At 40.4% G+C, this 23,297-nt stretch overlaps 1 protein-coding gene across 4 annotated transcripts; it reads left to right on the top strand.

The window, feature by feature from the left end:
• OXNAD1 (oxidoreductase NAD binding domain containing 1) lies at nucleotides 1-19,057 on the top strand. 4 transcript variants are annotated; one of them, XM_066194875.1, is made up of 9 exons: nucleotides 1-90; nucleotides 5,255-5,420; nucleotides 5,674-5,737; nucleotides 8,981-9,087; nucleotides 12,538-12,679; nucleotides 15,424-15,460; nucleotides 15,569-15,666; nucleotides 17,940-18,048; nucleotides 18,687-19,057. In XM_066194875.1, exons 2-9 carry the CDS (start codon nucleotides 5,287-5,289, stop codon nucleotides 18,839-18,841), a joined length of 846 nt encoding a protein of 281 aa, XP_066050972.1. In that variant the 5' UTR covers nucleotides 1-90; nucleotides 5,255-5,286; the 3' UTR covers nucleotides 18,842-19,057. The 4 variants fall into 4 exon arrangements, with proteins under 4 accessions (XP_066050972.1, XP_066050964.1, XP_066050946.1 ...); XM_066194867.1 differs by having other exon boundaries at nucleotides 15,566-15,666; XM_066194849.1 differs by having other exon boundaries at nucleotides 15,424-15,666.
• The last annotated feature ends 4,240 nt before the right edge of the window (nucleotides 19,058-23,297 follow it).

The raw sequence follows: 23,297 nt of genomic DNA, 5'->3' as shown, positions 1-23,297 counted from the left end.
AAGCGGCGGAGCCGGGCGGCGGCGGACGGGAAGAGGCGGCGCCTGACGGGGCCCGCGGGCGGGGCTGCCCGTGACGTGATGCGGCGGCGGGTAGGGGAGGAGGGCGGCGGGCCGGGGGATCCCGGGAGGGTTCAGGTGGGGAGGAGGGATTGGGGGGGACAGGAGGGTGAGGGGTGGCGGGCTGAGGGTCAGCGCGTTCGAGTCCTCCTGGCTCGCCCTTTCCTCACGGCGGGAGCCCCGCGCGGCGGCCGGGCCGCCCTCTGCGGCCGATGGCGCTGCCGGTCCCGGCCCTGGCCTCCTGCCCGGCCATCCCGGGGGCTGCGGGGGAACGGCCGGGCACTGCCGCGACCTTGCCCTTGTCCCTTGCCCTTGTCCCTTGCCCTTGTCCCTTGCCCTTGTCCCTTGCCCTTGTCCCTTGCCCTTGTCCCTTGCCCTTGTCCCTTGCCCTTGTCCCTTGGCCGTGTGCTTCCCCTGCCCCTTGGCCGCCCCAGTGCCGCCCTGCCCCAGCTGGGCACAGGCTGCCGTCCCCTCTTCCCCACCTCACCCCCCTCCTCACAGCGCTCACCGCGTTCCCCTCAGTCCTGGGAAAAGGGGGGAAACTTCGTTTTCTGTGTTTACTTTTGCAGGAAGGACTGTTTGTCTAAAAGAGTGTTTTACCGAGAGTTAGCTTTTGAAAAAAGACTTCCTGTGCTGCTTGCTCTAGTACCCTTGCCGGCCCCCTCTGCACTCTTATACATTAACCTACCTAGTAATTTGCACTTAAGTGTGATGCGAGTGAACTAAAAGTAGTTCTCCCTTCAGACAGTGATGTGGGATGAGGGGGAAGAGGAGATGCAGACATATGTCTCAAGAGATACAAACCCAGGGCCAGTGGATCAGAGGGGATGGAGAATGAATGGTTGGTTTTAAGTGAGGAGAGGAAGAAGTCATCACAAGCAGTGCTCGTTTCACTCTGTGGAGCAAAGGAGGTTTATAAAAATATGGAAATATGTAAAGGGTGGGTGTCAAGAGGATGGACCAGGCTTTTCTTGGGGGTGCCAACCACTAGGACAAGAGGCGGTGGACAGAAACAGATGCACAGGAAGCTCCACCTGAATATGAGGAAGAACTTTACTGTGTGAGTAGCCAGGCACTGAAACAGATTGCCCAGAGGTATTGGAGTCTCTCTCACTGGAGATATTCCAGAACCATCTGGATGCAATCTTGTGCCATGTGCTCTCAAATGGCCCTGCTTGATTGAGCATGGAGGTTGGACCATATGACCCACTGTGGTTCTTTCCAACCTCTGTGAAAAAAGAGGGTATTTGGAGTGGCTGTTCCTGTACTGGCTTGGGTAAGATGAGAAGAAAGGGAGAACATGCCACCTGACAATAGCCTGGGAAGCTGAAACACAGTGCTTCACGGAGGGCAGGGAATTGCCAAAGAGCTGGATGAGTGAAAAAATCACAGAGGTGACAGATGGGGGAAAAGCTGTTCACGTTTTGTAAAGATGTGAGTCTCACTTGTATGTGGTAGAGGAGAATCAGGACTCATTAAAAGGAATTTTGGATTTTATTGGTTGCAGAGTAAAAATTGCAAATTACTGTGTTTTTCATTCTTGGAAAGTGATGATAGTATAAATGGAGCAAGTTTCTTGAACTACTGCTGGAGAGTTATTTCTAATTTAGGATAGAGGCTCAGCCTTAAAGAATACCTCAATAGGGTCTTCCAGCTGTGACTATAAAAATTAGGCTGATATTTCTTTTGTTTCCAGCATTATATATTGATACTGAACTTCAGGTTGGTTGGAGATGTAGATGTCTATAACCATGATGTGCTATATGAAAGATTTCAGATCATAAAGTGATCTCATGAATTTGAGAAACTGATTTTTGAGCACTTTCAGTTTACAGACAATATGCCAAGGTAGAGGGCTGTGACTTCTTCATTAGATATGTATTTTGTTGTCCTAAAATATTTTGAGATTGTTAATCTTGTTAAGCCTCTACACATTAGATGTAGGAAGTGCTAAAGTGTTTTGTTTAAACACTTAAGTACACTTTAAGTAGTCTGTGATGCTGTGGAAAAAGTTTTTGAAGTAATTTTGCCCGCTGGGGGTAGAAGACTTTGAAATAATTATATTTTTAAGAGTTGCAAGCTGCTGTGGAATTAAATGCTGAAAAACTATTAAAAATTATGTGCAGCTAAAAGCTCCAGGAAGTATTTCTTATGCTTGAAAATGGGCATTTTGAGTAGTGACTGTAAATGTATTCTATTTCTGAGCAGCCTGATTTGTGGAAGCTCTGCCTTCATTCATACAAGACTACAAACAGGACAGATTACTAAGTGACCAGCCAATACAGCTGTTAGTGAAATGCTAGAGAGTATAGGCCTGATTAGTTATCAGCAAGCTGGATCAGTGCAATTTCAAGGGATTCAAAATGAAAAACATTTTGAAAATAAATGACACGCCTTAAAAGAATGCATGGAAGGATATTGAAATGAAAGTAAAATGTTAGTGCTTTAAAGAAGCAGTGGACTGCATCATGGGAATAAATATAATTCGATAGGTGATGATATATGATAGAGAGTTATGCTAATCCATTTTAGAAAAAATACAGGCAGATTTACCAAGGAATGAGAAATATCTCTTGGCTCCCTATGAACCTGTTCCTACACTCAAAGGGTAGTTCTGACTAACCTTGAATGTTGTGCATGTCAGTTTATCTTTCTCTGTCATAGCTGTTTGAGTGTGTGGTTTTGAAACTTCACACCGTGTTGCCACTGCAGTGCATATGAGTCTCTTCCACTTTCTTTACTCTTTAGAGATGTTTTACATTGAGTACATGGAAGTGTGAGGGATTAATCTGCTTTTAAATAAACCTGTGAACAAACAGGCTTCATTAAAATTTATAGAATTCTCTGCCCAGAACCTTTTCTTTACCACTAGAAAGGGAGTGCATAGTCAGTGTTTGATCTTTCATACATGAATATTGTTCGAGCATTTAAAATCACAGATATCTTGGCTGGAAGGCACTTCTGAGCATCATCCAGTCAGAATTCTTGCTTGGAACAGCACAGTTGTTCACACTGGATTAAGCCAGTCCCAGGTGTAGACCTTTGTCATGAGATTTCTGCTTTCCAGCCTTGCAGTTTCTCGGTTCCCCTTTGAAGGGGAGCTCTGCTATGCTAACGTAGTATCATCCACAAGTTTGCTGATCACAGAATGGCCCAGAGGGGACCTCAAAGATCATCCCATTCCAACCACCATGTCATGAACTGGGACACCTTCTGTCTCATCATCCAAGTTAGTGATCAATATATTGACCTCTATGAGCCCCAGGGTACTCTTACTGTTCTAGCCAACTAAGTAAAGCAACTTGAAGCCATCAGGTCTTCAATTCTGTCTGCCCAGACAAGTTTTCAGCTGCTCCAACCATCCATCTGGCCTAGTCTTACTAATGTATGTGCTTCAGGGGCTGGGGCCAGGAGCCACAGGACACTCAAGGTGTGTTGCATTCTGTCCCCTTAGCTGCATGACCAGACCTTTCATCACAGTTGCTGTCCAGATTTATCAAATGTAATCTGCCCTTGGTGAATCTGAGTCACATCTTCCTGATTACTTTCTTAGCTTTCACCCAGATAAAGGGATAAGCTCTGAGCATTTTTCCAGAAACTGAGATGGTGCTGACTGGATGTAAACACTGCTTTTTGCCTCTTAAAAATGAGCATGTGCAAGTCTTTTCCCAGTCAGTTGGAGACTGTGATAAATGTTTTTCACAGGTAATAGACAGTTGCCTGACAAGCATGTCAGCTGTGTCTCTTAGCAACCTTGAGTGTAACCCATCTGGCTCTCTGCATTTGAGTGCATCCAGCATCTCTCAGCAGGTGCTGACCCTGCTCCTACTTGTCCCTGTCCTTCCCAACCAGCACTGGTACAAGCACAGGTCTGGGTGCAGGCTTTGCCTGTAAAGACTGAGGCAGAAGGAACGTCGAGTACGTCAGCCTTTTCTGTATCATCTCTGACACAGTCTTCCCCTTGTGAGAGACTGAAACATTGATAGTTAAAGGCTCAAGCAATCACCCTTTAGGGAAAGCTACAGGGGCTTTGCTGAGGCCAGGCTTGCACCCCTGGACCAAAGGGTAGGAGGAGAGGTTTGGGTGTGCGGTGGGAAACCTCAGATCTGCACAGGAGCAGCCCAGGTGCAGGGAAGGTGAGCACCCACCACCAGAGGATGACCACAACAAACTGACCTTTGTTAGCAACAAGCTGGGTGTGAGCCAGATAAGGGAAAAGGCCAGTGAGAAGCAGGAGCTGCTGAGCTGGGATAATGCTCTTATCATGCCAGTGTCCTCCTTACACAGCTGGGCCAGCTGTAAATCCCCCATCCCAGGGAAGGTGTCAGGACACTGGCGTTCACACCTGGACCTGAAGGTGTTCATCCCTTCTGGGGCAGAACTGGCTCAGTTACCCTGGCATGGGAGGCAGCTGTCATGGCTGAGAGGGTGTCATAACCCATGGAAGACCCCAAAGCACCTCCAGACTAATTTCTGGGGCCTTCCACGAGACCACAGCAATGATCCACAGTGTGGAACAGTGTCAAACTCCTCCAGGGGAGGTGCCTGGGTGTTCCCACCTGAACCTGAACGTAATGAACCCATTGAAATCTGTGTTTCATGGTCTTCCCTCACCCCTGATGGATCAAATCTCCACCATCACTTTGACTAAGTGAAATTGCAACAATCAGTTCATGTCACAGTATCCATGGGTGGTAATATCTTTCCACTATCTTCTCTTATCCCTTCTCTTCCTTTCTTTCTGTTATGTATTTTCTTAACTGATTCTTTTGTACTTTGAAATTGTTTCATTTCTATAGATGATAACCAAAAGGGGCTCTGTGCTGCCTTTCCATTGCAACCAAATTGTTCTAAAACAAACCTGCATTTTATATATACATATATATATATATATACACACACACACTGGTCATTCAGTGTCTTTTCACTCTAATCTGCCCCAAGGAATCTATTAACAAGAACCTCACCTTTAGGAGTGGGCATAACATCCCTTCACTTGATGGATGCACATTTTCACTTGTTTATGAAACTTCATTGCTTTCAAAATTCCCTCTCATTATACTTTATGTCTGTTGCTAGTTTTAGCTCCAGCTGAGCTTTGGCTTTTTCTGATTTAAGGGAAATAAAAGCTGAAAACAAGCGATGTCAAGCACTGAATGCTTCATTTAACAAGTATTTTTAATTTTTTTTTTTTCAGGAACCAGTAATTCTGAAGACTGCCTGGTCGTCATGGCTCATGCTACTATTTATGTGGGTTGCACTGTTCCTCAGTTACTGAGAGGTGCTCAGAGCAGAATTTTTCCCTCTCATTCTGCATTGGGGGTGTTGAGACACTCTGCTCTTTGTTACTGCACAGGGAACGGGTAGGTTGTCCACTTCCTTTTTTTTTTAAGAGAATGCTATGGTAACACTGTCAAAATCAAACTGACAAATTACTACAGACCAATAAATGCTTAATTTAACTCCCAATTATATATTTATATTTAATTCTTATTTAGATTTATGTCATCTGTAGTCTGGATTACACTGGTAAATTGTTATGTTAATAGAAATTCATATCAGAAAGGGACAGTAGCACAGCTGTCAAAATGACAATTTGTTTGCTTTTTCTTGTAGCACAATCAAATCAAAAAGGAAAATGGATCATCTAGAGAGGACAGCAAATAATTTTCGACAGGAGGTTAGTGTTCTGTTCTTTAGGATGCAAGAAGTTTTGGGTTTTTTGCTGCAAAGATAATTATATTGGATAATAGTATTCCGTTCTTAGGCTCCATTTTGCCTTCTGCTGAAGTCTGGTTTACTTTTTTTTCTCCTCAATTTTTTATACTTGTTACAGGTATAAAATTAACATATTTAGTGCTCAGTGGGTGAAATGTAATGAGTTTTAAAATTTTTTAGAGATGAGATGTTGTTTACTTTATGTTGAACAAGAAACTTAATAGATTGCTGGCCAAGGATGGATTATAATAAGTAAAGAAAGCACATGGATTCCCCTCATCTCTAAACAGACTTCTCAGATTTTTATGGATTTCTACAATTCTGGTTCAGATTTGAGATTTAAAAATGTGGAAAATGTTCTTTTTTAACAGAGGAGTAAGGCAAAAAGTGTAGACATTTTGAAGGGAGAGATGATAGACAGCTGCAAAAAAAGATCTTCAGTTGTTTCTATTTAAACTCACAAATACAAAGAAGATAGAGCACTGTTCTCCATCACATCCAGAAATGCTTATTCTGGATCTCAGTTTTGAGCAGCAAGCATTCTTTTTCATAATGTTCAGAGGGAAACACACTCTTGTATTTCATACAGATATTTCCTTTCTGTAATAAGCTGGAGTAGATGCACACAGATGCAAACACACCACACATCTGTCAGTGTGTGTACATGAAGTCATTCTCTGCAAAGTTTTTCCCTAACTATAGTGGAGAATAAGTCACATTCTTCCCAAAAGGAAGCTGGGTGCAGGGGACATGTAGGTAAGCCCAAAAGAGGAGGTTCAGCACCGTGTGCCATGGGCTGTAGATGGGGGACACAAATGCAGCCTGGTTCTGCCTGTCACTAGAGCTGTGAGCCAGCTTTGGGAACCACAGAGCTGTGCCTCAGCTATTCACACCTAATGCCAGCTCTTCCCTGAGTACAGATCAGTGTTGCCTGTGGGCATCCAGCTGCTCTAGTGGATCCTGTTTACCTGAGAAAATGGATGTAGAGACAGGCACAGACCGATACATGTTCTCGTTTGCTTCTGACATGAAAAAAATCATGGCACTTTTGAGTGTTGCAGCCATGGGGTTTCTCTTATATTTAATGCTTGGTTTGCTTCCTTTCTCTGCTCAATGTCAGTACCTGAAAAATGCATGGAAAACAAATCCTTATGAGGTGTTGGAAGCTCAGGGTTGGTGCAGGGAACTGTAAGGCACAAGGAAGAGAAGGAAGCTGTATGAGATAGGTGAAAGAGCAGGACTCTGTTCTTGCTACTGCACATTCTCTGCATATCAGAGGATTATGTTGTTTCTTTTCTTAATGCTTGATTTATTCTTTGTTGCTTTATTTCCGACCACTTTAAAATCAGTTTGTTTTAAATCCTCTGCTTGGTTTTAAATTCCGTATAATCAGCAGTTGGCTTCCCTCAGCCAATATTGCCTTATTTGGCCATTTCAGTCCTGTAAAAGATGAAAGAACCATAAATCTGTGTTGCATTAGTGTGAATGCTACAGAACATTGCCTGCTGAAGAGTGATAATGTGAAGGACCAGGGCAAGGAGAAGTGACTAATGCTTTCTTGAAATACAGCTGCAAAATCCAGAGTCCTGTGCCCTCCTCCCTCTCACTGCAGCCTTGCTCTGGCCAGCTGGATCCCCTTGTGATGGTCTAAAATACTGCCTTAATGTCTTTGATCACTCTGACTCAAATTTAATTTTTGAAATAACTTCATACCAATTAAGAATTAAATTTCCAGTACTCTTGCAGCTCTCTCAGCCAAATTAAGGAGTGTACTGAAGAGTAAAGAAGGGAATGAAGAAGATCCAAATTTAATGTCCCTTTCCTGCACTTCTCCATCAGAACAACCATTGAAGTCATGTATCTGACATTTCTCTTGTTAACTTTGACTGACTGGATTCCTCATTTAATACTGTCTGCTAAACTGGAACAGGAACCCATGCTACTTCATTTTAAATTAGCAAATGTCCTGCTGTTTAATGGGACAGGGGACGTGTTCAGATGTTGCTTTATGAATAAATTAATTTCCTGACATATGTTTTAAATTACAGCATAGTTGCTTAAATTTTTTTTGATCTGTTTGATCTTAGACAAATGAGAAATGGTAGAGTTGTGGTGGTATTTTGAGTGTTTCCTTGTGTGGTAAGTGACATCAGCATTCTTAACAGTAAAATCTGTTTATTGCTCTGGGTAGAAAATACTTAGGGTGTTGCTTTCTTTGTAGAGGAAAAAAGTTAATAATTATAATCCAAAACACCCTGAAAAGGAAGGGTAGGGAGGGGATGAAAATCCATGGTGCACTGATGGGCATCAAAGAATTTAAGTGGGGTGCTCATCCCCAAAGGGTCTTTTTGCAAAGTCTGTTTTTTTTGGTTTTTTTGGGTTTTTTTAACTCCTTAAAAGTAGTATCAGCCATGGCTCTGATAGCCCCTCCCACGTGGCTGCCAAACAAAATCTGCTGTTAACCAGCCATGACACCTTGTGTTTTGGTTTCCCTGTGGTCATATGGGGGTGTAGGGGGTAAATGCAGTAACAAGGCTTGTTGGTTTTCTTTCATTGATGCAGTAACATTAATGCATAATCTTTCAGTAATGCATTTAATTACTTAAATAAATCTAGATCCAGAATTCTCCCTGAGACTTCATCTGCAACTGATTTTTTACAAGTGTCCTTTGTCTTTATATCAGAGATCTTTTTACTTTGTTGCTGCAGGATGCAGGAGTGTGTGTCCTGTATCGATGTCTGAAGAATCTGATAAGTGATAACTAGCAATCACCTCTCTTTATAGTTATCTTCTCTTCAACTGAAATAAAGTCAATTAGTATATAATCTTAGACAAAGTGACAGACATGGTAGACTGCAAGTACAAACACTGTTCTCCATTCAATGACTATTTAAGTGAATCATAGAATCAGAATGGTTTGGGCTTGAAGGGACCTTAAAGATAATGCAGTTGCACGCCCCTGCCATGGGCAGGCACATCTTTCACTATATTATGTTGCTTAGGGCCCCATCCAACCTAGCCTTGAACACTTCCAGGGATAGAATGCATTTTTATTTCATCACCTCCATGAAAAATCTTGGTGCTGTAGGTAATGAAATGCCACAGGTAACATAGGAAGTGATGGATGTCTCATGCACAGCTTCTTGAGCCCTTTTGCTGCAAATTATATCTACATATCACAATGGTTTCTTTTTCTTTCCCTAGGTAATTACACAAGCAAAAGTGTGTGGAATCACCAATGAATCAGAGACAGTCAAAAGGCTTCGTTTGGCAATTGCAAATAAGGATTTTTCTTTCAAAGCAGGACAGTGGTAAGATCATCTGGTATATTTGAGGGGGCAGTGACTAAGAGAAGTCCACTCTAACAAAGTGCTGAAAGGTCTCTGATCCTTGGGCCTTGGAAAAAGTTGTTAATTTATATAATACAATGTTTTCTTACTGGGTGTTCTGTCAAAGAGCTGTTATTTGGCATAATTTTTAGTCATTATAAAGAATGCTAATATTACTATTAAAAGGGCAGAAGGGGATATTTAAGTGTTCAGTTATACTGTTTTGGTGTTTTCCTGTGGTTTATTATATTACATTGTTTCTTCAGGAGTACTTTGAAGTTCACTGCACTTTATTCTGCAGGCTGTCTTTATTTACTAGTTATTTTTACAGTGGAGCTGAGACTGCTGATTTGCAAGTTACTTAGTTTTGGCTTATTTCTTCCCCTTGAAGTTTACACTCTGAAAATTAAGCCTGTTAGGTCAGATTAATATATTAATATAAATAGACAAAATTGAAAATAAAAACCTTGAATTATTAAGCCTTTGAAACAATTAGCCATTTGTTTAAACAATTTTACAGGTTTTTTTTTTTTTTCTCAAGGAAGTAGTGGATTTTCATGTTTGTTAAAAATACTCTCAGTAATGCTTTCTTCTCTTAGAAATTAATTTAAAAATAGGAGTAGTTGCTTTTGGCAATGGACATTTAAATGTTCCTAAACTTTTTATTGGCTTTGGCCATCTGAAAGTGGTTTTGCTGAAATCAAAGTATAGCTGCTAGGGTATTAACAGCATATGTTACTCATGGAGTGTTAATACGCTGGCTTTTAAATTTAGAACCAGAACACAAGATGCTGATTAGCAATAATTTGTTTGTGAAGTAATTTGCTGCAGTTTTTGCACATGTGCAGTGACTCATATTAAATTCTTGCTTGCCAGTACTTGCAAAGTACATTTACCCTCCAAAAATGTTTTTGAAATTATCATGCTGAAAACTGAAAGCTTTAATTATAATTACTCTTCTTCATTTTCTTCTTCCTTGAAAGTGTTGTAATGCTATTGTAAGGTACACACCAACTTCACTGTACTTGTATCTATAAACTGGGCTTGCATTTTTTTGATGAGCAGTACAAAACAACACATTTTCCTGAGCAGAAAAGGCTAAGTTGTTAGGATTTGCTAGAGCAAGATGTTACAGCCAAAGATTGTCACTAAAATGTTTACATTTCAGGAAAGTGTTGTAATTATTGAGTTTTTAGAAGCAAAAGTGAATTTGTTTTGCAAGCACTTTGGCAGACGCTGGTCTTTTTCTGACTTCAAATAATGATGAAGAGACTTGTTGCTGTTACACCTTTTGGTTTACTAAAACATGCATCGAGGTATATGCATGCTACAAATACTTTGAAGCGGCAGCTTTATGGTTTTAGTGTTTCTGATTTCTTACTCCAGCAATGGGCAATTGTTACTCATTTCTTAAAGATATGGTTTAGTTGGGTTTTAAAAGGAGGGAAGTGAAAAACCACCCTGAGATCTCTAGTTTACATCTTTTTGTTCCTCTCCTTGTTGTGGGTTTTCTTCTTTTTTTTCCCCTTCTGCTGCACTTTTCCTTTAGGCTGTCACAGGTAGCATTTTTCAGGAGCCCTCTCACCCTTCCTAGCATGGCTGAGACAAGCCATCAGAGCTAGTCCACTATAAGACAGTAAACTGTGCCTTGAAATCTCTCATAGTTATGTACTTGAGAAAGAAAAATACATCTGCATTAGTATTTGGGAAAGATGAAAACCATGTTTGATGTAGAGGTTTTGCAGTAATGTTTCCCCACCAGGCATGGATAAGATTTCCCTTACACGCCAAGGAGAACATTTTGAGTTGAATGTAAATTGTGACTTTACAGCATAAATTCTCATCTTTTTTGTTAAGTTCATCTTAAGTAGTAAGATTATTTTCCACCAGAGGGAGGTAAAGAGCTTCAGTAGCGTCGTGAGATGTTCTTTGGCAGGATAAACGCTGCAATTCAAGAGTCGACCTTTCTCAGCTCCCAGAGTCTGACTGTCAGTGAAGCTGGGCCCCACGGGCAGTGAGGCTGCACAAGCTGAGGACACCAAAATAAGCCTGCTCATTTTTTTTGGTTGTAGACCATTCTTTTGCAGTCAGGTATCTTTATGCACCATCAAGATACTACAAGCATAAAGTTAACATTTGTATCACTATTGTATATATCACACTGTATGCATTCTTTGAGAGAAAGATATTTTTTCTTCAAAGGGTAAATCTTGCGTGGAGTAAGCAGACAAGATTTTTTTTTCTTCAAGGAGTGGTGAACTACTCAAAGTGCTCCTCTTTCCTCAACTATTTGTGGTCTCTGTGAAGAATAGTCTTGCTGTTTAAAGAAAACACTTGTGCAGTAGAAGCCAGTCTGTATTTCATGTTGCATCCTCACTTAACTAATACTGAGCCAGCCTAACCCAGGCTTGAATTGAATAATGGTTTTCTAGTACTTGGCATTGTTGATCACTGTGGCTGTTTCCTAAGGGCACCAGCACCACTAGTTATAAACGTTTGTTTTAGGTTGAAATACATGGATTTTGTTATGTGCTGTAGAAAGCAGAAGCATTTAAAGATTTATGGAACACAGAGGAGTTCAGGTGATAGATCACAAACCAACCTGTAATTTTTTTTCTGATAATTATTTGGAAGCCTCATCAAGTCTTATCAAAGCCTTACTTTTATGAGACTGAATTGTAGTTCATATATGGTAATGGCTTGCCTTCCATACTCTCTAATGGCTGGTATTGCAGCCACTTAGCCACATGTTACCTTCTTTTCTGTACAAACTCATGCATAGTTTACTTTTAAACGGAAAGAAAAAAAAAAGTAGGAATTGATTCCCGTTCAATTTCCTGTAACCTAAGAAGTGATATATGCCACCAGAGGGAGCTGCAGTTCTGCTGCCAGTTGTGGACTTATATGGGAAATTTTTTACATAATTGTTGGGTTTTACTTCAGATATTTCATCTACCCAGGAAAAGAAAGTGTTTAATATAAAGTCATTTCCCTAAAATTAGAATGTCAATCGTCTTGTGTTTGAAAATTGAAGAGCCCATCAAAGGGACCAAAAAGAATTGGAATTAAGCTACTCTTATCAGACCATAATTATGTTTTTGTTCTAATATGCAAATAATTTATTTTAAACACTTAGAATTCTAGTCTGTTGTGAGATGTGACATTTAATGCTAAAAGCAGAATGGTTTGAAAACCTTCTAGTTTAACAAACATGGTGACATGGTTCTAGAAGAAAATAATTCTAAGGAAATGGTGTTACTCAAGATTAACTCACTTTTTGGAAAAGCTACATTACAAAAATGAAGATTTTGTAAAGAAATGATAATTGAAACAAAGACAGCCACATTATTTTGGCTATTGTTTGTTATTATTGTTGTCCATGTTTGGGGTGTTGGCTTTTTTTTTAATGTTTCGTGTCTGATCTATTTTTAGGGTCGATTTCTTTATTCCTGGAGTATCTGTAGTTGGGGGATTCTCAATATGTTCAAGCCCTGGCCTGTTAGAACGAGAAGGAATACTAGAGCTGGCAGTAAAGCACACTGTTCATCCTCCTGCTCACTGGATTCACACTGAGGTAAATGAAATTAACTGTGAGATTTGGCTTGCTTTTTTTCTTTTTTGAGGTAAAGGGGGTGGTGTGTGTTTTTAGACCACTTTGTGCTATTAACTGCAAAACTCAGATAGACTTCTTCAAGCATTTTGGATACAACATAAATCTTAAAACCTTTTGTTCAGTAAAGGACTGAAACTGGATGTTTGTATGGGAATATGGTTATTGTGATCTTTTGACAGCACTTGTGCTTACAGTGGACTTAAACTGATATTGTAGTTAGTGTATATAAGGGTTCTCACTCCTTTGGAATTAATGAATTTAAAAATTTTGAAAAGCCTCTGTTGTAACTTACATGCCTAAGAACAGGCACTGTTACACATTACAAAGTTCCCTCTGATAACCTTCCATAATTCCTGACTTTCTGTAAGTATAAACTGGGAATCACTGATAAACCACAGATAGATATAGATTATTAAAGGGGAGCCAAGAAAGACACTTAGATCAGTTTTTCTTGAATGACAAAACATTTCAGAATACCTATAGGATTCTTTTAAATATGCAGTATTTTTGTAATAGAGACATAACACAGGTTTTTGCTATATTAAAAGTAAAGGGTTAGACTTGGCCTCATAGTGTTTTGTTCATCATTTACCCCATTTAGTTTGTCACATGAGTCACATGTTTCATCAATTACCTGTCCTGTCAACTTTTGTTCTTTTCACAGTCTCTGGAAACTATTTAAGAATTTTTGATGTTGTAAATGAGTTTTTTTGTTGCTGAGTTTTCTGGTGGAATTTATAGGACAAATCTTTAGTTAAGGGGTAAGCTACGTCAAACCTGATGCTGTGGAGAAACCTCCAGGATATACATGGACTCTTCTAGCTAAACAAAAGTGTGTGCTTTTCTTTAGGAAACAAGCAGTAAAAATAGCAACCTGGAATTCAAAAATGTTGTATATATGGTGACAAAACTGGTGCTTAATTGTTTAAAAGTTGCTCTTAAAGGAAGTGGATATCTCAGCTTAAAAATGTTATGGGAATAGTTAGCACTAATTTACTCTCTGTATCTGTGTTTCTTTGAGGTATTTATTTCTTAATACTGCTGTATATAAAACAGTACATTTTAGCACCATGTACTTTATATAACTTGAGGAAGATGTAGCCTTTTCTTTAAGAAATACCCATGTAATGTATTGATTGCTTCACTTCTCTGCCCGAGCTCTGTTTATAAACTAGGCTAAAGATCAACACTTTCTCATGGTATTACTCCAGCATTTTACTATTTTTTCTGGTATGCTGACTTACTGTTGTCATTGTCATGACCAAAGCATGAAAATATCTGGAAGACTGCTGGTTAAGAGAGATTCTTCCCAAATCCCATGTCCAATCTTGAGGAACTATGGCTAGTTAAGGAGGCAGATGTGAGATTGTTTCTCCCAAAAAATGCAGATTTCCTCAAAGGGTGCCATATTCTGTGTCCTCCTTAGGCCACATGAATCTGGAACATGTGTGGATTCATGCTTCTCTAGACCAGAGTAAAACTGGTGGGAAAGTGGGCAGTCTACATCACAAGAGAGAGAGAAATCAGTTTCAGATACTGAATGCTCATTGTCCTACACTACACTTGAGAGACAACAGTTCTGCAGTAATTAAGAAAAGCAAGAAAGTTGTTGGGTGTTTTTAACGATCATGCTTACTATCTTAGGAACCTGTGTTCTATGCAATACCTGTATCCAAGGGCATCCTTCTTGCCCCTTGGTGGAATTGTTACACATTTAGACCTTAGCTGTCTGTGAAGCCTTCATTAATGGAACTCCCTTTGTTTCAATTTACGGTTTCCTGCTAGGAATTCTTTGGAAGAAGTGTTTTCATTCTCTAAGATAATTCTTCAGCAGTTCTTACAGCTTGTTTTTCTCTCCTCCATTCCCATCTTCCTTGGTTTCCCTATCCTCTTCATTTTATCTTTTAAAACCTATATATGGCCTAAGTGCTCTTATTTGTTCTGTCAGCTTGCAGTGATGTGGAAGAACTCACCTGACTTCTCTATACTTCAGCTTCACCCTTCAGACCAGGGTGCAGTGCTGAGATAGGAGATACTGACCCAAGTGGATTTTTTTGTTGTAGCTTTTGTTTTTCCATGTATCAAAAAAACATGCTTGGACACAGTTCTCTAGGAAATAATTTCTTACGAGAGACAATTTTTCTCCTGATTTTTCTTCTTCTGTGTCTCTGAAGTTGCAAATGCAGAAGTGATTCTGCAAGAAATATTTTTGTGGATACTTACTTCACTTCTGGGTGGTTTTTAAGGAATGGGGATGGAAAAACCTTCTGTGTATGCAACTTATTCTGACCTTCTGTGACCTTATAGGAAGGCCTTTTTTGGCATGAAGCTGGTTTTGGGTAGAAGTGTGATTTCACATGTTGAGCTCGGGTTTTCACAACCACATACATTTCATGTTTGCTGTTGGAAAACTCTGTGTGAATTGTTCCTCTTTTAACTCTTACGGGGATAAGAAGAGGGAGTCACCATCCTGCCTTAACATAAGACTGAAACTTTTGAAAGTAGAACAAGATCCCTAGAGACACTGGGTTACTTCAGATAGCTGGAAAATGTGTGTATATTTTAAAGACCTTCTGGTTTTCCCTCACTGGTCAATTAAAATAAAAATCACAGCCCAGCAAACCTTGTGACTGGGACGCAAAAAAGAATAAGATTTCAACTTTTGCATTTAGTTCTGAAATTAAATATCTTCTTTTCCATCCTAGTGTACTCTTGACTCAGAAGTGGCTCTGCGAGTGGGAGGTGATTTCTTCTTTGATCCTCAGCCTGGTGACTCCCCAGTAAACCTAGTGCTGATAGCAGGGGGTGTTGGAATTAACCCATTGTTTTCTATGCTGCTGCATATAGCAGATCTTCATGGATACCAAGAGGGTAAAGGAAATAGACACAAATTGGGAACAGCGAAGCTGTACTACAGTGCAAAAAATACGAGCGAACTCTTATTTAAGGTAAATCAAAAGTTTTTTAAAAATACAGATCTCAGCTATTCAGCTGCTAGTGTGTGTATTGATGTTATCAAATTCCAGAGAGTCCTTCTGTGTAAGACACTGTACAAAGAGTGACAAAAGTCACTTCCTGCCTCAAATCCTGTGTGTTGTTAACTACTTACGCCAGTGTACAAATTAAGGCTGTCACTGGACATACCTGTTCCCATTGATTTTGATACGTCAATTACCCCTAAATTTTACTATATCCCTGCATTTTCCTATGATCTTGCAAGAGCATCATAGTATACTAAAGATTATATACATATATGTGTGTATATACACTATTAGTATGCATAGAGCTATAATACTGTAACCACATAGTCTAAGTAGAGATTGAATGTAAAGACTGGAAAAGAGTAATTATATCCAAAGGAAATACTTTCTGAAATAAGTGGAGCTTTATTGATAATGCATTAGTCACTAATAAGTACTAGTGTATGAATGAAGGACTTAGAGCTGCTTTTAAAACTGCCTGTGCAGTACTTCATCAACATTTACTCAGCAGTTAAAGATCAGTTGTCACACTCAGCCATTAAGGGTTATTAACAATATTTTAGGGTCAAATTAGCACAGCTTCTGTAAAGAAGCATCCAAAATGATTTATGGGTTTTCTAAGGATTGAAAGCTTTTGATATTGAAGGATTTTGATGAAGAGCTGATTCCATCACTGGTTTTATTTCTGTACTTCTACCATGTTTCTAAATATAAAGATGTTTGCTTTCTTTGAAAAGTCATTTCTTTGTTGGTAGAAACAGAATAATTTGCTCTTCCTTTTGGCCACCTACTGATCTCCCAGTCTGTTCTAAGCATGCACAGGTTTTTCCAGTGCCAGTACTGACATTCCCGGCATTCATTTCAGCAGGTTTATGACAGCAGAGCTTTTGCACTAAAGCTTCTGGGACAGAAGAGAACAGTGTCATGCAGAGTGTTAAAAATAAATCCCTCCCTCCATTCTTCACATGTCCCTTAGATCCAGAACATGTCAGTCAAAGTTCTTCACTTCTGTGCAGAGGATTGAGGAAATAGAATCTCCAGCAGCCTTTATTTATGCTGTTGTGACAAGCATCTGTCCAGGATGTGTACAGTCTCCAGGAGGAGCTGCTGGGTTATCACTGGCAGTCTGGAGGACGTGGTCCCTGAAAGAGCAGCTGGGAATGGGCTGACAAGGGCAAAGGGAGATGCCACTGTGGGGTCTGATCCTCACTGTGGATGTGCTCTCATGTCGCAGGCTAAGGCACTGGAAATATCCTTAGTGCAAATGATAGAAGCAACAGCATCAGGGATACAAAGACAGCAAGTCTATAGTAGAGGTGTTGGCAGAACACTGTACAGCAGTGGCAGTATGTGCTGCTCTTCATCCCATGTCTTTTTAGGGATTCAGGAACAGATTATCTACAAAGTAGGATCTTCCTGGGATTTTTTTTTTTTTTTTTTTTGTTAAGCAATCCAGGGCAGACTCAGTGTAGTAACTAGTTAACAAGCAAACACTTAACAAAATTAGCCAATTTGCCTAGAAATTATTTTTATTTCAGAATATTGTAAAGAATGTCCAGTGTCTATTCCAGCAGTGAAAATCCTGTATAATGCAGAAACTAGACAGTAGCTAAATCTTAATTTCAGAACTAACTTCAGCATCTGACTAACACATTCTTTTTTTGCTATGATTTGAACTGAAGCCGCTGGGGGCTTGGTGGTAACTTACCACAGCTGTGACTTAGGGAACTGAAAATGAGTTTATACTTTCTACTCTGGTAAAAATAACATTAGCATTATGTGGTGGGTGGTTTTACTTGAGAACATGAGACAGTAAAGGGTCTAGTGACCTTATCAGATAAACCAGACAAGACTCAAAAAATTCCTAACTAATGGTAAATAGATACTGCAGGGGTTTTTTAAATGGAAAACCCCTATGGAAGGAGGAAATACTGAGAATTCATAAGGGGAAGAAATTGAGAAATTACCTAACTGGACCTTAAGTCCAAATCTTACAGACTGTAATCTATGTCAGAAAAGGAGAAAAGCACTAACATAGCTGGCAGGGTATTTGCATTCCAAATGTGGGAATTCTCTGTATGTGTGCAGGTCAGGCCTGTGGAATCCCACCCATCAGGTACGCAGTGCTGAAATGCAAAGTCTTGATTTTCAGCAGTAATCACTGGTATTCTGGGACTGTGTGCATACATCTGCTTTGATTTAATGGCCTGTGGTGTAAGCAAGTGTGTTTAACATTACAGAAAAATATTCTTGGATTGATGAAGGCGTTTCCTGGAAAGATCACATGTTGTTTCCACGTTACCCAGCAGCGCTCACAGATCTGTAAAGAACTGCAGCCACACATTACAGGTAAATGCCATGGCATTGTACAGAGATGCTATCTGAAGCCCAGGTTTGATTACATCCTACAGCATGAAGTTGTGCATAATAACCCAGCATTTTTACATTTAAAGGTTCAAAACAAGATGTGAGTTAAACAGTTTCTCCGTAGTTATTCCGCTTTGCAGAATAGTTTTGTCTTTGCAGTTTTTGTTTTCCTCTGTTAATCCTAAACTTTACATGGATATTTCCCACTGCAGACTTTATTTCAGAAACTATTAAGCAAATGCTGTTTACTTTCCTTAAGGTGGCACTAATGAAGGATAAGCTGACTGCTTGTAAGAGATACTTCAGCATGTTTCCATGTCTGCTGTATTTGTGTTAGAAATACCCATTTCTTTCATGTGAATTTGGGATTTTACTTGTCTGTAAGCCATATTTCTCTTCAGTGATTAATACCCTCTGCATTCCAAGTACAAGCAGCAATCTAAATCCCCAGAAAAACAAATGGTTTTGGAAGCCTTAAATCTCAATACCTATTATCCTGAAACAGGCCAGGCATTTTTAAGAAATGACTGCTTGAAATACCTAGAACCAGACATTATTTTTGAAATTATTTAATGATTAATATTCTTGTTCTCATTTCCTACTTTTTTTTTCTTTGTCAGAGGGAAGAATATCTGAAAAGGATCTAGAGAAACACGTATCTAATGATACTTCATGGTACATCTGTGGTCCCCCTCCAATGATAGAATCTATATCCAAACTACTCACTAACATTGGTGTTCCTAGAAACTGTGTTTTCTTTGAGAAATGGTGGTAGTGCCACCTGCTGAAGAGAAAATATATTATTTTTTCCAGTGCATTTTGACAAGCTAAAATGTACAGAAATGGACTATGAATTATTTGGAAGATTTAATGAAGATGTCCTCAATGATGGAAGTGGGCCTTTAATTTAACTGTAATACAGCTGTAATACAGTGCTGCTGCTTTGGGGGAGAGAAAAGTGATTTTATATTAAAGACATTAACTATTCTGTTTTTTTGTTGGTTTGCCTTTTCTTATGGGTAGCAGCATATTTTCACATTATGCACTTGCTTTGTTAGTCAGCTTTTAAAAAACCTTCAGTGTCTGATTCAGCCCTTGTAGAGAATTAGTTGTGCAGCAATGCCAGGTCTGCTTGTAAGGGTAATTCAGGCTACAACCTCTGAATCTGCTCCAAATGAGTACACACTTCCCTCCCCAGTTCTATATAATACAAATGTATTATATAGAATTATATACTATTTTTATAGAAGAGGAGCTGCTGTGTTGTGACTTCCTTCTCTTGCCATTTCTTCTAAGAAGAAAAAAACCCACCTTTTATGTGGTTTATATAAGTAAATCAGTTTTGTTGACAAAGATATTTTCTTGTAAGCCTGTTTAGCCCTGAGTTGAAAGTGTTTGAGTGCAGCAGTCTTAAGAATTCCTCCCCTGAACCTGTATCCTGTGCTTGCATGGGCCATGTTCTCAAAAGCAGCACTGGCCAGCAACAGCCAAGATGCGAAATCTCCAGAGTCCTGCTGCATAAAGTGCAGAGCTTTAGGGGATTCTAGGACATACTGCTTGGAGAGAAGTCTTTGGAATGGTTGGTCTTGCAAGGCATGAGTGTACCTCTAGGTGTAATGGCCTATACCTGAGCTTTTCCTGAATGAACCTTCTTTGTCCAACTTCTAGAAAAACTCATCATAGAAATCAGAAGACCAACAAAATCTGTGAGTTTTTTAATTGTCTGCATAGATAGTTCAAGTCCTTAAGTGGCAGAGATTCCTGTTGTACATTTGAAAACCTCAATCAGGAACAGTATCAAAGATACTAAATTAATACTGAATTAGTGAAAATGTTAAATGGAAAAGGCCTTCCCTTTGTTAGTGGCTCCTTTCCTTGAGTTACATGTTTCAGACATAGGTAGGTAATGCATCAGGTTCCTTGCCATCAGTGTCTCCCTGCTCTGCCTTAAATAGTGGGATGCAGAGACACTGAACGCATCAGCCAATTCCCATCAGCCTGCTGCAATCATGCTGGTGTGAAGCACTTTTGTTTTTCAAGCATAACGTCGCTGTGGTTGGCTAAGAAGGCCTCGAGCCCAGCTGTAGTTCTGTCTCAAGAAGTCTTTTCAACTCCAGCATACTCCAGTTGTACCCTCTTATCAGTCTGGTATGTTGTACAGCTTGGGGGCTGCTTACTGCCACGTCCACGTGCACCTCATCCTCAAACTGCAGAGGCAGCCCTGCTGGAAAGGCCAGGCCCTTGCTTTGAGTGAAGCACAAAGCTACTCCTGGGACTGTGTCAGAAGATGATAAATTAAATAATCCCAGCACTTCCTGGGCATTGAAGAGAACAGGCCATAACTGCTGCCACTTGGAACACACAGAACTTAAGGACAGGCTGTATTTTCCATCAGGACAGGTGACTCTCATTGATGGACCTTCATGAGTTGCCTTCTGGGGACAGTATTGTCTAATGCACTGCTGAGGCTTTGCCCCTAAGTTTGTGCCTTCTGTTGCTTGCAGCCTCATCCACTTAGGTCTGTGCTTCTGTTCCATGTGGTGCCAGCGCCAGCTGCCATCGCTGGCCCCCTGCACAGCCACTGCAGGCCCAGAGGGGATGTCTCATCCAATCCCTCCTCCTAAATGAGAGGAAGATTCCGAGTACCCCTATTGCAATGAACGCTTCCTTGTTAGTTCACTCTAGAATGTAAATAGGACAGCGTGCTTGTCACAAAAAATAACACCAAGGGGGTTTTGTGTTCACAGAGATCACAGCTGACATGTCAGAGCTTGATGCTTGAAAGAAGCAGGGTTTTCCTAGGAATGTGCAATACATTGCTATCAGGAAGTACTGGTGCCCTAAAATAGCCACGCACTAGGTTTGTCTGTATTTTAACAGTGTCATGGTAAAGAGATTCTGAGAAGCCTTTAAATGTTGTTTTTCTTACGACTTCTAAATCATTTCATGAATTATAAACTGGTACACCCTTTTCTTCCCTTAATGCAGAGCCTTTCTGCAGCCCAAATTACATCTGTTTCACAAACCCTCCTCAGACCTGCACCAAAATGTCCCTTTACCAAAAGGCATTTTGAAACCCTTTGCTTCTGTCATCATCCTCTCTTCCCTCTAACCTCCTTCTGTCATCCCCTGTTACACTCAGCCTGAGTGCTGTGGGGCAAGGACACATCTAATTGTGTGGGCTCACCCACCTGAAGAGCAGGACAAAACACACATAACACTGCCCCGAAACATGGACAAGAGTAATTATTTCATATCCTCTGCCCCCAAACAGTGGTCAGCTCTGGTACCGGGAGCAAGGAGTCCTTTCTTACCTTGTAATAAATGCGATTTCTAAGCCAAGAAATCGGGAAAGTTGTTGACATCCCTTTCCTCCACAGCCTTTTCCTGTTGACACTTAAGAATCTTTTGTAAGTCTCTTTCTAAAGAGTTTCTGATCTTTTAGATGTCGGTTTCACCTTTAAGTCCGTTATTGGATCTGACTCTGGCATAATTGAAGATAAAAATAACATCCCAGAAACATAACCCACATAAACACATGGTCTACAAATAATTCAATAAACGTGATACTGGCCTGCACTGGCAGGAACAGAGAGCAGCCCCTGCTGTTCAGCTCCTACTGAGTTGGAGAAATATTCTCATCACTTTGGTGAATCTTGTCATCGTAAAAAATGTTTATTCTTCTTACACTAGTGCCACCAGCTAAGGAACGGCTGAAGGAGAAAAAGTAGACTGATGCTTTTTTATTTTTTGCAATAAAGGATAAGGAGTGAGAGATGTGTCCATCTATACATTTATATGTGAACTTCAGGAGGTTTGTGAGTTACCTGGTGTTGCAACCTGATTAGACTTCATCTTTCTCTTCTTCCTGTGACACGTATTATACCCGTTAGCTGCTCATCTGGTACAATGAGTATCAAATATTCCTATAGTATTTGCATCAATTAGCTGGGAAAAGAGTGGCTATTCAGTTATCATTATATCATTTTAGTTAGTAGGGTGCTTTTATAAGTGAGTAACAGAAAGCACTTGAAATTGAAAAGCCTTTTTTCTCCCTTCAGTGTATAGGTAAGGTACTGATTAGAGTCAGCTGCCACATCCAGCACCACAGGCACCTTCCTGAGGATGAAGGCTTTGGCAAGGATCACCTTTTAAAGCCAAAAGCACATCTTCACTAACAGCGTCAGAGACATATGAGTTGTGTCCACAACTAGAATTCATAGGTGTGTTGTTTGTTGGCATTCCTCATACTTTCGAGAAACATCTATCAGCAAGAAATTAGTAACTGCTCTTCTTATACTCTTCAGTTCTGGGAGGATGAAATTCCTGCATGAAAGGCTGATCATGCTTCATTTCTGCCCTATAATTGGCTCCCTGAGGCAAATGTAGAGTCACAGCAACTACAAAGAAAAGTAGGGTATCCAAATGCAGAGCTCTTTCTCTGCTCACCTCAGAAATTGAGGCTGACAGAGGAGCCAAATTAGGGAGAAATGGGTATATTGTTTTGTACTCTGCTGCATTTCCACACATGTATTAAAACTACTTTGGGCTATTTCATTTATACTGTTTTCAAGTGCACAGATCAAATAATCAAAGACATAATGCAAGCTGAAGTACCAGTCCCATTGTTTGTGTATTTAATACCTCTTAACGAACCTATTTTCATTATGATGCTTCAAGAGTTTGGACACCGTACCCATCATGGTTGTACCCCTCTGCCCCTGCTCCCTGCTGTTTGTTGCAATTTAAAAACCCTTTTCCATCTTTCATTTAATTCAGCCACTCCTCTTTGACATTCCTCATTTGCCTCACCCAGTCTTTTCTTAAACACCTACAGGGAAGGTGACTCCACCTCCACCATTTGCCTCACCACCACTGCCCCAGGCAGCCCATTCCAATGCCTGAGCCGGATTTTCTCCTTTGAACTTCTCCTGTCTAACAGCTGGTGGCTTGTTCAGATGACCACTTGCTGACTGCTGTCTTTCACTTCCCTGGCCACTCTGGTGGTCCTGCATTTTCAGGCCCAAAACAGCAAAGGCAGCTGAGATAAAATGCAGATAACAGCTGTGGAGCCTTGCTGCTGCACCACAGACCTGCCTTCCCCAGCCCTCATCAAATCTGGATCATCTGTCTGAGAGAAGATTTTGGCGTTCTCACTCTCCTTGGAATAGGGGCATGGCACAAGCACACACACAACTTTGGATAGCTGAACCAGCTCAGAGTAAGTCAAA

The sequence above is a fragment of the Chamaea fasciata genome, unplaced genomic scaffold (assembly GCF_029207755.1).
Source record: "Chamaea fasciata isolate MVZ Bird 193981 ecotype frontalis unplaced genomic scaffold, bChaFas1.0.hap1 SCAF_1, whole genome shotgun sequence".
Taxonomy (NCBI): Eukaryota; Metazoa; Chordata; class Aves; order Passeriformes; family Sylviidae; genus Chamaea; species Chamaea fasciata.
This window is presented reverse-complemented; position numbering and strand designations above follow the sequence as displayed.

Excerpts from the sequence above, each read along its gene's own strand:
- OXNAD1 (XM_066194849.1), top strand. The coding sequence starts at position 5,287 with ATGGCTCATGCTACTATTTATGTGGGTTGCACTGTTCCTCAGTTACTG. Across the intron at positions 15,667-17,939 it reads CGAGCGAACTCTTATTTAAG|AAAAATATTCTTGGATTGAT; the intron begins GTAAATCAAAAG and ends TTAACATTACAG. Across the intron at positions 18,049-18,686 it reads ACTGCAGCCACACATTACAG|AGGGAAGAATATCTGAAAAG; the intron begins GTAAATGCCATG and ends TTTCTTTGTCAG.